Source organism: Lissotriton helveticus, chromosome 1_1 (assembly GCF_964261635.1).
Source record: "Lissotriton helveticus chromosome 1_1, aLisHel1.1, whole genome shotgun sequence".
Classification (NCBI taxonomy): Eukaryota; Metazoa; Chordata; class Amphibia; order Caudata; family Salamandridae; genus Lissotriton; species Lissotriton helveticus.
In genome coordinates, this window is record NC_136057.1 from 327,956,290 (window position 1) to 327,971,123 (window position 14,834).

The window sequence follows — 14,834 nt, forward strand, 5'->3', positions numbered from 1 at the left end:
TCATAAAAGATGACATAGAAACCATAAATCATTTTCTTTCAGTTTAATTGCTGAATAACAGTGCGCAGGAGTAATTCATACCCAAGTGGTCGGGTTGGGTGTTTCGAGGTGTGTTCTACATTGAAAAAGGTTGAGTAAAACCTCAAACATGTTAGTTTGTGGCCATTCATGTACTCCTTGCTGATCCTTTCCCACCCTGAATATGCTCGTGGATTTGTTTCTGTCATGGGCAGGAGTAAATCTTTTTCCAAGGTGGAAATCAGAAAGAAACATCGACAAACAATACAGGGTGTAAAAGAAGGAGTCCCTACTTAGGGAAACATATTTTTTCTGTGAAGAAAACAAAAAAGGAAACTATATAATTGCACAAATGCATTTGTGTTTTACAGAATGTAATGTACAAGTGCACTAGCGCCAGCAGTTAGGCAAGAAGTGTTATGCCTAAAACATATTGTGGATTCGAAAAAGCTCCACCTTTAAATTTATGGGTGTTCTTTGTGCATCAGACCATTTCATCATTTCATTTCATCAGACCATCTCCTGGTTGTCAGAATATTGAGGGCAGAATTATGTTCCAACAAAAATATTGAAGCCAATATATCACCAACCAAAATACTGTGAAGGAAGGATGAATAGATAATTATAGATTTACTATTCTTAACTCCACATTCCCATACCCTGGAGAGATGCATTGTAAAAGAACAGATATGCAGAGTTGAGTAAGGGAAACCTATACATACCCATATACGCTCACGTTCATGATAGTTTGGTAGTCGATATTTGTGTCTTGATATTGTTGAAGTGCGATATTCTAGTAGTATATCCTTGGGGACACCCTCGAAATTCTCTTCCCTAAACAGAATCCATGCTCTGTGCAAACCTGGGCTCAGATCCTTTTGAACAGCAAGTGATTGTAGGTTAGGTCAATATTCTCCTGCACCGATGTATGATAGAATTCACATCGCTGATCCCATACGCACCATGCAATAATTTCTTCCTTTAGGATATCAAAAAAGGCAAAGATACACCAATATTCTCCACCAAAGACTAGATAGAGTTATGCTTAAAACTGTAGTTTAACAACCTTAGTTTGTGACACAATATACAGTCTAATATATTGTGTTTAGAAAATAGTCAGTAGTAAAAGTGAGTGTCATTTAAGTTCTACAACAAAAGATCAGCTCAAATTAACACAACTACAAAACAGACTTTATTGATTTTGACAGGGTTTTGCTGTGAAAAGGACACCTTAATTCTAGCTACATACATTGATGAACATTAAGATGACATGCACAATGTCCTTTTTCCAACAGCAAACGTAAGGGTTGCTAATATTATGGTGTTAGATGACACGTTCAGGTCACCTGCAAAACTGGCAGTTAAAGCATTTAATAGTTTTATGTCGATAAATGTTTGTTTATCTTCATGACTTCAACAATATCAAGGACTGTCTTCAGTATTCATCATGGAATGGGTATTCTGGGTGGTCCTTCATTCTGCAAATGAGACAATATAAAATCTTAGAGTTCACATCTGGGTAAAGGCTGAGTTTGGGGGTCATAATTAAAATCTACATGTGGAACATTGCAAGCAGAGACCTAGCATTCTAAATCACCTTTGAAAGAATGAAGACTGGAGCAAGAAGAGAGTGTTATTGTCAAATATGGTAAAGATGATTCTTGACTTAAGTTTAACAAAGTGACGTCTCTAGCCCCAAGCTGTATACCTCAGCTAAGCAGTAGAACTCTGTATCTGTGTACAACAACCTGCCAGACTATCTATCATATATACAAACTAGGCCTAGGCGAAGTTCACGGAATACCTCATAGCGGTACGTCGCTGATGGAGCAAGATTTCACAAAACGGAACCTGCTGGGCGAAACACCCCCCACAATGCGTACTAATAGAAAGTAGAAATAGAAATTAACATGCACCTTACACACACACACACATACTCACACACACACGGTAAAAAGCTTTGTGTAAATCTGCATTCATGTGAAATAATATATAAAGGACTAAAACCTATAATTCATATACTTGAAAGATAAGAGGAAAATACATGTCTAGGCCGCATGTGCAATTCGTAGTTGCATGTTGCATTTTGCTTAGGAATACAAATTGATGACGCTTTTTCCGCTTAAAGCTTATGCTAGGTAGTGTTAACTGGGAATAGCACAATGGAGACGGGTACACAGTGAAAACTGCATTGTCATATAATTAATAAATGTTATTTGCATTTACTGTAGTATGCTGGACGCGAACCCCATCTTGGTTAAAGTTGTTCCGAGTGGGAGGGGGAAGAAATAAGGAGCGCAACAGAGCTGACTGAAGCAAGACAATTACGCAGTGCTCAGCTGCAAGAGTGCTCGAGTTGGAGGACATGAGTCCCAGGACATTTGTCAATTTGCCAGAGAGCATGGTCAATCCATGGATTCGAATGTCTCTTCCGCAGAAGATGCTCAAATATTGAATTAACTTTATCATATTGTATAATTTGAATGTTGTATGAATAAAGAACTTGTAAACCTGTGGGAACGGAAATTATGATAAAGAAATGTCGAACATTTGGGGTGAAGTCACTGTAGGGTGATAGAACCACCTATTGTGACGGCCAATCAGCTGTTAGAATATGTGAATTGTTGCAACTTAGGTGGGATGGGTATGGAGATTGTAAGGTATATTTGAGGTGCCTTTAGGAGTATCGTTTAGACTTGCAGGGAGGAAGAGAGGAAGGGTGGATGCGTCGTTGATCGTCGGTCTGCAGAGAGGCCTAGCTGTTCCTGTCCCTAAACCTGTCTCGGGTCCTGTCTACTTTGTTCCCTGATCCTATCTTGGGGAACCCTCAACATTCCCAAGGCCAGGGGGGTGATTTTCCCACAGATCTACTATGTTTGTATAATTGTACATGCAAATGTATTACTCTGAAACCTTTGTCTCTTCACCTATCCACTCCTTCATAATATTGTTTCTTGCATAATGTTTGCTGAAACCTTTGTCTCTTAATCTATCCCCTCCATTAAATGGTTACCGAATATGGTGATGAGAGAAAAGAATGTGTTTTAGTTTCATTTAACGGCGACTTATCTCCTTTGATGAATACATTGTTTGTATTTGTACCACTTTGCATATGAGCATTATAGAACTAAAAACAAATATTAAGATAAAACGTTATTCATTTTACAGTGAGTCTGTGGTGTATTCAAATGATCTGACTAAATAACTTAGATGTGTCATATCGTTGCCATCAACTCTTCAACTAATTGGTCCATCGACCAAGTAGAAAGAAAGTTGATGTATAGGTTGGAAATATATACTGAAGAAGGTGACTATGAAACAATAAACGATATTGAAAACCGAAATCACTGAAACAAAATTGACCCAGCACATCAGGGATATGGGTGAATGTGTATGGGCCATTGTTTGAGATATTTGTAAGTATTGATCCCTGATCAGATAATAGTTTGCGCTGGATCAAGACGAAATGACAAAAAAACTCTGTTGCACTCAACGGAGTTCTGCAGCGGTGGAGTGAGGTAAATCACACTAATTTTTAGCGCTGGTTGTTTGGCCCATGCTGTAAAATCAGCAAGAACAGCACCATCTGCAGCGCAAGATGGTGCAGCTTCTATCTGCTGCTCGAGTATATGTCATACTCAAGTAGCAAATTACTCAACACGAGCGGTAGGGTTCTCAATGCGAGCGGCAGGGTTCTCAATGCAAACGGTAGCAACCTGCTGTGACTGTCCGCGTTGAGAAATCTTGTTGGGAGGTGTCTACCATTCGATTTTCCTTGCTCGCGCTCAGTAACTTAATGTTAGCGAGCCAAGAGAGAGGAAAAACTCTGCTCCAAACCTCTCCGGAGAGTTTTTCAGAACTCTACACTCTACACAGTGTGCAGAGTGGGAAAAACTCTGCAAACTCTGCAAATGGAGTGGAGTTTACCACCCAGGCCTTATAAAGACTACAGCCACTCCAGAATAACATAACCCACTTATTATTGGTCTTTCGGAATGTGAGTATATTTTTTCAGAGACACATGGATATAAATTGGCTTCCAGCATGTGAAAAAGCAATGTTCTAAAGTTTGGTGCTTGTATTTAAATGCCCTGTAGACTCTTGTGAAGTCTGCTTATCCCCCTTCACTTACGTACTCCTCAATATACCATTAATATGCGGTGCTCTTAACGGTGTTCAATGGCATGTCATGTATAAAACCCTCAGCTATTCCAGAGTTTTCAGCTAACGGCACTTTGCCTGGAGGGTCTCTGTAGCCAATATTTCTTATGGAAGAAACAAAAATGTAGGTTGAATAAAGGACGTATTGTTGGCTAGTAAGTGAGAACAGTTTGCAGCAGGATTTCAATTGATAGCTTTTCCAGTACCATTGTAGAAAGACCAACATCAAAGCGAAAGCTCTTTTCAGCTGTCCTCATTGTAAAGAGCCCAAGTAACTGACTAAACTGTCAGCTGACGTAGTCAAGCCCCCCTGCAGAGGCATCAATGCCACACCCACCCATGTAGTGGTAAGCCAAATCCGCGCCGACCTGATGTCTTCCCACAACTATATGTCAGCATCAGTAACTTACATGTTACTCCACGTCTTCAGCTACATCATGAGGACATTCTGGCAAATCAGCTCTATTGATCCCAGCATCCCGTGATCCTAAACTCCTAGAAGCTTGTGCAACCTTGGCATCACAATTGCTTCAAGACACTTTTTTAGAGCTCAGGATTACCGGTCACCTCTTTAGAAGAAGTTTTTTCTCTTTAAAGACTATTTACTTTCTGTAATGTTTGTCCAATACTCGAATGAGCCCAATAACTTTGGGTGTCTTTCCAATATCTATTCTCTTTAAGTAGTTATTCACCTGTTCATTTTTTGTCGAGTCAGCCACTGAAAGTTCAGGTTCAGTTTAATTGTTTATAGACTTTGGTGAGTATGTGTCAGACAAAACCTTCACCAAAGTCAATTGAAGGATTCTGGATTTGATCTTTATTAATTAGACATCTGATAGTTACAACATAGGTCAAAAGAACAACCATGTATCAGTAACCTCCATTTCCATAGGCCTGTTGCTTGGTTCCAACCAGAGAGAAGACTTTCGAGCAGACTAGAGGAATGAGCAGCACTTAATAAATGAAGGGTAGCCTATTTTACGAAATATTCAGCCATGTCAGAGTATACAAATGGATTTTACTGTGTTTTTGTATTTACAGTTTGTATACAGTAGTGGTTGCAAAGCTTCTGTTTATCTGAAGTTGGGGTAATGGTGCAGTAGCGTTAGGAGGTGGCTTGAGTGTACGTCATAGATGCAATATTATAACAGAAAAAGTAAGTAAATGAGACCATTGAAACATCTTACGGTGTAAATAATCCATAGTGAAGATTTTTGTTCAGCCCATCAATAGTTTTCATGTCTTCAGGGGTCAGCTCAAAATCAAATATCTGCCAAATAAAAAAAAAGGGGAGTTTCTATTGAAAGGTGGAGTCATATAATTTCAAGGTCAAGGGGTAAATGGTAACCTTTTATGAAATGTCAGTAATGTTCACTTAATACCACTATGAAAGCCCTATGAGGCAGCCGACATATCGATTAGAGAATACAATCAAACAAGCATAACAGTAAAGAATCAAATAGTGCAGGGTAACATTCTTTAAATTAAAACCTTGAGTCGTGTAAATATCAAAATATTTACTTTCATTTATTTACTTGTGTCTTTTGAAAAACTTTGTAAGTGTTTAAATAATTTGACATTTTCAAAATCCCCATTACTGCAAGAAAATCAAAAATAAATTACTTCCCCACCAAATACACACAGCAAATACTGTTTTCATGATCCTTGAACCACATTACTCTTTTGTGCAAGTCCCACCTTTGACTAAGTGGTTTCTGTCACTGGCTCATTTCTCTAGGAAACTCTAGGAAACTGGCGTAGTATTTGGGGGAGTGGGGTGCCCACCTACCTCAAGGAACAATTACAAACCTTGCCAAGGTCAACCACCACAGTCAATAAATAAACCTGAGATTAACCCCCTGGTAGCTGTGGCACAGCGCACAGGCGTAACTTAGGGCAATGTGTAAAGTGTTTATGCAATACCAAAACAGTAATAAAGTCGAAATGGAAAACCATAAATGTCCCAAACAGAATTAGAAATATAAAGTAAACTTTAATGAACAAAATTACACCAAAATAACACATATCCTATAACAGGAACTAGTAGGCCTAAAGCCATATTTGCACTGCCACTGTAGTGGATGGCAATTAGCTGCTGCTATCCACAAAATCCAACAACATGTATCTCAGACTTCTTTTTCTGTCTAGAATTAATCTTTTTCCTTTTATTTTATTTTTCGCAAAACAACATTCAGCATTTTCTTACAAATACCATCACATTCTTAACATTATTTCTCATAGCAAAATCTTGGGCCATATGTATCAACATTCCTTTTTGCGATTCCTAAATAGCGATTTTTAAGGAATCGCTATTTAGAAATCGCAAAATGGTATGTACGTAGAAATCAGCTTCTTTTTAGCGATTTCTTAATATTCCTTAATTGCGATTAGCAAATTGCTAATCGCAATTAAGGAATAATTTCCCATTCATTTCTATGGGCCAGGAGGCCCATAGGAATGAAGGGGAAATGTGCGATTAGCAATTAGCTAATCGCAAATTGAGAATATTTTCAAGGGTGCAGGGGTGTCCAAAGGACACCCTGCTGCACCCCTGAAAATGACATGTGTGCGCATATGGCACACATACATGCCCTAGGGGAATGTAGGAGCGTCACATGGCACCTTTTGTTTTTGAAATAAATGCTTTTTTAAAGGAATTCGCAACTTACCACCAACTTGAAGTTGGTGGTAATTTGCGATTCCTTAGGGACAATTAGCAATATTTTTTTGCATGATACATTGCATTTAAGGAATCGCAAATTTCGCGATTCCTTAAATGCATTCACAAAATAAGGAATCGCAAATTGTGCGATTCCTTATTTTGAACCATATTTGCTTAATACATACCATATTGTGAATTCGCATTCGCAAAGGCCGAAATTCTGCGAATTTCTGCCTTTGCGAATGCGGATTTCAATGATACATAGTGCCCCTTATTTCTTAAAAAATCATCACATTTTACATTCTACTTTTCTCATACCCTCTTGATAATAAGAATTCCAGCTGACTGCATTGGTGCAGGGTCAGCTAAAGCGAAGACAAAGTTGAAAACAGTACCTTTACTCGTTGCGGCCAACACGATGGCACAAGCATGTCAGGGGCAACCATTGCGGTTGTGATGTGAGATGGAAGTGTTGCAGGGGACGATGTCCTCACGATTCGGTGCAGGAAGTGGCTTGTTGATGGAGTCGGTGAGACCAGGACTTGCGTTGAAGGGTGAGACAGAGCTCACTGTGGTGCTGGCAGGTCACAGTGTAGCGACGGAGCTGATCGATGTTCGGGTCGGGCAGCGACAGAGTCGGTGACGTCCTTGCAGCATGTAGTGAAGTTTTGCGGAGTGCAGTGCCCACAGGATGCGGTGCTAGCTGCTGCTCGTTGACGGAGTTGGTGAGACCAGGGTTGCGTTGCAAATCGAGGCGTTGCTCTCAGCAGTGCTTTCAGAACATGGAATCTTGCGACAGAATCGATGACAGAGTTGGTTACTCTTTTTCTTCGGAGGAGACGATCAGAGACTGTGCCTACAAATACAGTGAGATCTTTGCTGTTCCTGAGACCTCGAGAACAACGGGGGCAAACCCTGGAGATCTTCTCTTCAAGCAGGGGGACAAAGCAAGCAAGTCCTTTCTCCTTTCCTTGGCAGCAAGTAGCCACTGCTGGCCAACCCTAGACAGCAGCCAGGGCCAGGGGCAGTATCCCACATCAGCTTCTCCAGCTCTTCCCCTTGGCAAAGGTTCCTCTTGATTTCCCAGAAGTGATCTAAAGTTCAGGGGTCTGGGCCCCACTTTTTATAGCATGCAATCCTTTGTTCTTTGAAGGCAGAGAGTGTCTGTGCCCAGCCAAAACCAGTTCTGTCCTCACTGGTGCAGCTTCCCGGCAGGAGGTGGCGACAGCATTGTTGAAAGCAGACCAGGCCCATTCAAGTGAAAGGAAATTTCCGCCACCTACTCAAAATGAAGCCATGGTCTATTCAACCCAGCCCTGACTCATCAGGCTCTCTGGAGCCACTGTCCCTCTCCAGCCCCTGTCATCCTAAAGCCTTTTGGTACGTTTACAGTCTTGGATGGATGAGTTTAACATTCTCTCCCTATTCCAAGCTGGCTTCAGGGAAAGGATGTCCACTATCGACCAGATATTCAGGCTGCAAATGATTCATTGGAAAACGGTAACATTAGGACGGGGTAGTTTATACCTCATCTTTGTAGACCTGAAGTCTGCATTCAATTTAGTGCCGCGGGACAAGCTATGGAAAACACTGCTAGATATGGGAGCCCCTGAATATCTTTGTCAGCTGATCCAACGTTTGCATTATAAAAACTTTGCCCAGACCCGTTATGGTAACAAGGGTGGCCTAACATCCCAAATTCCGGTGGAGAGGGGTGTGTGACAGGGCTGCGTCCTGGCGCCAACCCTTTTTAGCCTCTACATTAATGGTCTTGTCGACGCACTTATTGCGGGCAAGAATATTGATGCCCCTAGGTTGGCCAATCATAGTATTCTGTCCCTGATGTTTGCAGACGACACTTTGTTGCTTGCCAAGTCCCATGGGGATTCAAAGGTCGTTGGACATCTTTAGTGCCTTCTGCAAGCATCGGGGCCTGGAAATTAATCTGAAAAAGACCAAATATATGTCTTTTAATACTGGCAATACCACTCGCCCAAATCTGAGTTTAGAAGGGCAGCTACTAGAAAAGGTCAACATCTTTGATTATCTAGGCATTACATTAACAGAGGGAATGGACTGGGGTTCCCAGATTAATAAAGCTCGCTTGAAACTTTCCCAGGTAGGAGGAGGCATTCAAAAATTCTACAGGAGTGCTGCAAATCGAGCTGTCAGCCCTGTATTAGAGCTATATAAAGTACAAGCAAGAAGTGCCTCTTTATATGGGGCAGAAATTTGGGCTGATTGTGTATTAAATAGATTAACGTGTACCGATAATAGCTTTATCAGAAAATTGTTGATGCTTCCATCTAGTACCCCTTTAGTTCCTCTGCGTATGGACCTTGGTGTTAGACCGATCGCAGAGGAAGCTTCCTTACAATCATTATTGTATTGGCGGCGTTTCTGGAGCTCCACAGAGCTAGTGCATTACAGGGAGGAGCTTACAGAACTAATGGGGCTTCAGGGTGCCCTGAATATTGCTTGGCTTAAACACATAAAAACCGTGTGCAAGGCACTCGGTAGGTCCACCCTTTGGAGCAACCCTGAAGTAAGTTCCATGGTGATAACCAAGAAGGATTTGGCTACGAGTTTCAGAGATTCAAAGCTTATGGGCCTTTATACAAGTACCTCTTTGGGCCGATTAACATCTGAATTCCTATTACTGAAGGACGTTTACTCCATAGAATTGGTACTAGACGATATTCAGCCGTTTTTGGAAAATAAACTTTATCTACAGTTCAGACATGGGGTACTGCCACTACGTTCATTCACAAAGAAATGGGCATGCTCTGAATCAGAGAATTGCCCTGCATGTAGAAACGGACTTACTTGTGCTATTCTTCTGTCAAGCATATAAACACTAAAGATCCCGATGGTTAAAACAACTTATAATAAATTTGGGATCTGGCCATTGTAGCGAGGTATTTAGGGTTCTTAAATCTACCGATTGTTTTTTCTGTATCTCGATTTTTGTTCTCCATGTGGTGCACTCGTAATGCTATCCTTAAAAAGGGCCTCAGATAAGCTCCTAGTTAATCAATTCTTAATTCCCCAGTGACTAAACTTAGATTGGTTTTCTTTGTGTGCGTCCATAGAAAGGATGGGGCTCCCTGTGACCTGTTTTTATGTGTATATAAATTTGAGAGAATTCATATATGATTAATTCATTGTATCTGTACCTAAAGGTTGATGAGGGATTGCCTCTTTTATTTGTTTTTTAACATGAGTAATATGATGTATTTTATACACTGTAAAAGAATGTAATTATCTATTCTATTTGTATTTTAATAATATTACTCTGTATTTTAAACAACGCTTTTATGGCTGTTCGCCGAAATAAAGTTTTTCAAGCAAAGCAAAACCCACACATGGAATGCACAAACCTAGCAGAGGCACACTGGATGGTTAGGCAAGAAAATACCTACTTTCTAAAAGTGGTAATTTCAAACACAGGATATAATAAACACCCTCACTAAAAGATGCATTTCAACATTCTGAGTTCAGGCATACTAAACTTTATTTTCCTACCTTGTCCCAGGGCCAGTTATGTTTATAAAATGTTATAAACAAACTCCCCATTCTTTCCTATGGGAACAAGAAGCTTTGTATTAGTGAACAACGAAATTGGAAGTAATTCACTATCAGGTCATGCCACACACATCAGGGCATGCCTTACCTTTCACATACACTGCACCCTGCCCATAGGGGTACCTTGGGCCTACCTTAGGGGTGACTAATAATGTAGAAAAGGGAAGGCTTAGGGACTGGCAAGTGTGTGCACTTGCCAAGTAGACATGGCAGTCCCAGACTGCAAACAGGCTCTTCAATGGCAGGCCAGCGTTACATTTTACAGGCTACTTCTGTGGGTTGCACAATCAGTGCTGCAGCCCACTGGCAACATTTGATTTACAGGCCCTGGGCACACACAGTGCACTGTACTAGGGTCTGACTAGTAAATCAGATATGCCAATCATGGAATCACTAATCCATAACAACAATTTGCACAGGGAGCACTTGCACTTTGGCACTGAACAGCAGTGGGCAATTGCCCAAAGCATCTAGACCAGCAAAACTGAGTCTAACACACAGCAAAAACACTACAGTCAAAAGCAAAAAATGTAGGGGAGAAGCACGCCAATTGTGCCAGGTCTAACACTAATTCTATCCCAGTAAAAGCTGGGTCAGAGAAACATAATTTATTTACAAAACCTCAGAACTGTGGTAGGAAGCACAATCTAAAGAACAAGAAATTATTTTCCCTGGCTAGCCAGTGTAGAGTAAGGAAAAGATGGCCAATCAATCAATCAGAATCTTGTGAAGGGCGACTACTCATCCGTGAGGGTCTCAAGGCGCTAGCCATGATTTACAGAGGATATTGTCCTAAAGTTAAAAATCCCTAACGCTGGTATTTACTATTTCAAATTAAGGTTGTCATAAACCAGGCGATACAACCTAGTAAATCCGTCCCATTCCTAGCCCCTTTCATGTTTGCTCTGTAGATTAACTTTTGACTTCATTTCTAATTCAACTTTTCCATTAATGTTTCTTAGGAATCCTAGGGTTGTCAGCTCACTGGGCTTGTGCCTTTGTCTTTTGGCTTGGTTTCCATGATGCATTACAGTTTGGTGCTAGCTAATAATTTAGATCTTGGCCAAGGCATATCGATATACAAACGCTTGTCCACACTTTACGCAGGAGAAGCATTCTTTCCACAACCCCTGTCCTCCCACATCCCAAAGTTATCCAGTGCTTTACCTGTAGGTTTTGCTTGAGACGTTCTGGGCTGAAGCTCTTCGCTAGGACAATAACACCCGACTGCAGTACATAGCGCATAGCCACAGCCGCAGCGGACTGGTTGTATTTTTTGCCAATAGCAATCAAGACGGGATTTTCCAGCAGGACAGGAGAGCTCGGATCCACCCTGAAGAAAGGAGCAGGACATAGAAAATGCATGTTGTTACTTGTTGTGAAAAAGAGACAGGGCACAAACAAGTGACTGTGGGGTGAGAGACTGACTGAGGTTCTACCTTACTCGTTGATGGATTCAAGTTTTGCGATCTCCAGGACAGAATTCTTTAGGGCAGTTATCCGAACTCAACAGCAGTAACTAGGAAATTCAGTTGTACTTTTTGTTGTTGAAATTTAGCATTTTTTGTTTAGCCAATTGTGCTCTGACATTTCCACTTAGCAACCAGTGCAAAATTACAGGCCCCAGCAGTAGCAATGGCAATCTATTCAAAATGTCTCCAACATTTTATTTTGTTGAATGCTGAAATACTCATTGTGATGTTTTGTTCTAATGGTTACATAATATTATGATGCTAGAAAGGCATGTGGAAAGTGTATAACTCATAAGTAGGACCATTTAGTGTTTGACTAAACTGATAGTAGTTACTAAAAATAGAATAGTTCGAAAATATAATTTTAATATCTTCGTAACTGTCCTGGTATTAAATTGTCTGGAAAAATAGAGAAGTAGCTACTATTATGGTCTCAAATTGGAAAGGCATTCATCTCTATTCTATTTTGTACCAATACATGTTTATACAACTATAATCAAAGTATTTTCGTTTATTAAAATGACTTTGTTGTATTTGTAGTTACTTTTATTCACCAAACATCTATAGCAAATCATGGAAGAAATAAAAAAGATACTCCACTTATTGATCAAAAATAAGAAATAATTACAGCATTGCGTTATTCCCATTCCAAAGTAAAGGATTTAAACCAGTTTTGCTTGTATATTTGACATATTATTGGATGTAAAAAAAAACCTTCAACAAACTTTGCAATTTCTAACGTCTGTAGTAAGGGATTTTGAGAACCTATGGAAGGACAAGAACAATTTTAGCAATTCTTTGAAGACATACATAATTAGTATGAGTCTGTGTGGCAAGCTATATCTAGGGATGTAGGGAGGTCAACTAGAACGAGGTCTGCGACTGCTTACTGGTCTTTTACACAGAAGTCAGTGCTGCGTTTCTCCTGTACATGGTGCATTCTGAATAAATTACGTCAAGGATGACGCAGGCTTGGAGATGAGCGAGAATAGGTTGGCCATTGGGTTTCAATTTTAATGCAAGTGTTTTTTAATTCATTTAGGAAGGCAAATGTTTGTGGCATAGGGAAAGTCCCTTTTGGGGGTGTCAATAATACCCAAAATGTGGGAATAAGAGTAATAATCCTATAGTAACAAGGCTGATATATCTGAAAATCAGATTATTTGGAGGAGTGTGCACAGGCTTTATGTGTTACTCCATACGGAAGGGTGTTTGTGTGTGTGTATGTGATGCAGTAATTATACTTAGGTTCTAGATTTCTAGTTCTAGGTTTTGCAGTTAAAGGAGGCCTACTGAATCCTGAGGAAAACATCTCACCCTATGACAGCGTATGTTCATGACCGCCTGCAATGAGAAACTACTAGTCCGCGTTGAGAAAGCTGCCGCTCAAGTAAAAATCTACTCGAGCGGCAGTAAACAACAGCTCGCACTGTGCGAGATGCCGTTTTCAATGATTGCACAGTGCGGACAAGCATCCGGCACTGTGCAATCATCCCGAACAGTTAGCGTAGCGCTATGCGTATCTCGTGTAGTGCAAAGTGCACTTTGCGTAGCTACGCGTAGCGCTACTACGCAAACTAGTCCCAGGGTTAGATACATCCTCTGTTCTCAGCCCACCCCTCTCTCTCTTTTGAATCCCTTTACCTACTATACATCCATTTATTAAGGGAATGCTGCTTTGTGATGAGCTCTGCTTTTTACTGTGGATGCAGTCATGAGGTTCGGAATGCCTCTCTGTTGAACCACAATGAGTTCCTATTTCACAATATGTTGCCAGTCCGCCAATCAATCAATCAATCAGAGCATTTATAAAGCGCACTACTCACCCGTGAGGGTCTCAAGGCGCTGGGGGGGTAGTGTGCTGCTACTGCTCGAACAGTCACGTCTTGAGTAGCTTCCTGAAGTTACGTTGGTCCTGTGTCTACCGCAGGTGGATGGGGAGGGTGTTCCAGGTCTTTGCGGCGAGGTAGGAGAAGGATCTGCTGCTGGTGGTTGCTCTTCGGATGCGGGGGATGGTAGCGAGGTTGGCTGAGCGGAGTTGGCAGTTTGGGGTGTAGAAGGTGAGTCGTCTGTTGAGGTATGCCAGTCCGGTGTCGAGGAGTGCCTTTGGTGCATGGGTGAGAAGCTTGAAGGTGATCCTTTTGTTGACGGAGAGCCAGTGCAGGTTTCTTAGGTTGGGTGTGATGTGGCCGTGGTGAGGGATGTCAAGGATCAGGCGTGCAGAGGCGTTCTGTATGCATTGTAGTTGTTTTAGGAGTTTGGCTGAAGTTACTGTGTAGAGGGTGTTTCTGTAGTCCAGTCTGCCTAGCAAGCCTATCAGGCACCTGTCACTTTCTGCCATGTTCAACCACCTTGGCAATATCTGGAGGACTTTGTTTTTTTAATGCAACAATTAGATCTCTACTATCAGTCTCTTTCACCCATGACTTTGGCAATGAGATCTTGGCTTTTCCTAGTGAACTATTCATCTCTCATCCAATCCTATTGACTGTTTGAGGGTATCCTTCGCCTCCACCATAGTGCTTGAACTCAACTCCTGGGGGCTAATTTAACTCTATGTCTGCGCCTTCGAGTTCTCAAACAGCTCATGTAAGACTACTCATGTTTGGGAAAGGATACACCTTTCATAGTGTGTGTACACGTTTGGAGTTACAGAGGCCTTGCTTTTTTTTTCAGCCCATGTATTGGAACAGTGCCCAGGTACAGGAACACTGTTAGTCCAACAGAACAAGTGTGCTCTGTCTTTATAGAGTTAGAAAGTGGGCCCAGATGTACTAACATTTCACACAAAGCAGCACAGCAAGTAAAGCTGCTGCACTGTGTTGCATGAAAGGTAGAGAGTACAACTGGGACATATATTCAAAGAAATGGTGCAGTTCTGCTCTGTCCATGCGCTGGTGCACTTGTTGCGCTGGTGCTCTTGTGGCTGCCTAGTG

The 14,834-nt window shown here is 41.2% G+C and overlaps 1 protein-coding gene across 1 annotated transcript in view; it reads right to left on the reverse strand.

The window, feature by feature from the left end:
- Nucleotides 1–1,187: 1,187 nt before the first annotated feature.
- Nucleotides 1,188–14,834, reverse strand: part of LOC144804722 (rho crystallin-like) — a 101,742-nt gene continuing 88,095 nt past the window's right edge. Inside the window, exons 7-9 of the mRNA XM_078671928.1 lie at nt 11,594–11,759; nt 5,367–5,449; nt 1,188–1,496 (exon numbers count right to left, since the gene is read on the reverse strand). Of these exons, the coding sequence (XP_078528054.1) occupies nt 1,454–1,496; nt 5,367–5,449; nt 11,594–11,759 (292 nt within the window). The 3' untranslated portion in view covers nt 1,188–1,453. The remainder of the gene's footprint in view (nt 1,497–5,366; nt 5,450–11,593; nt 11,760–14,834) is intronic.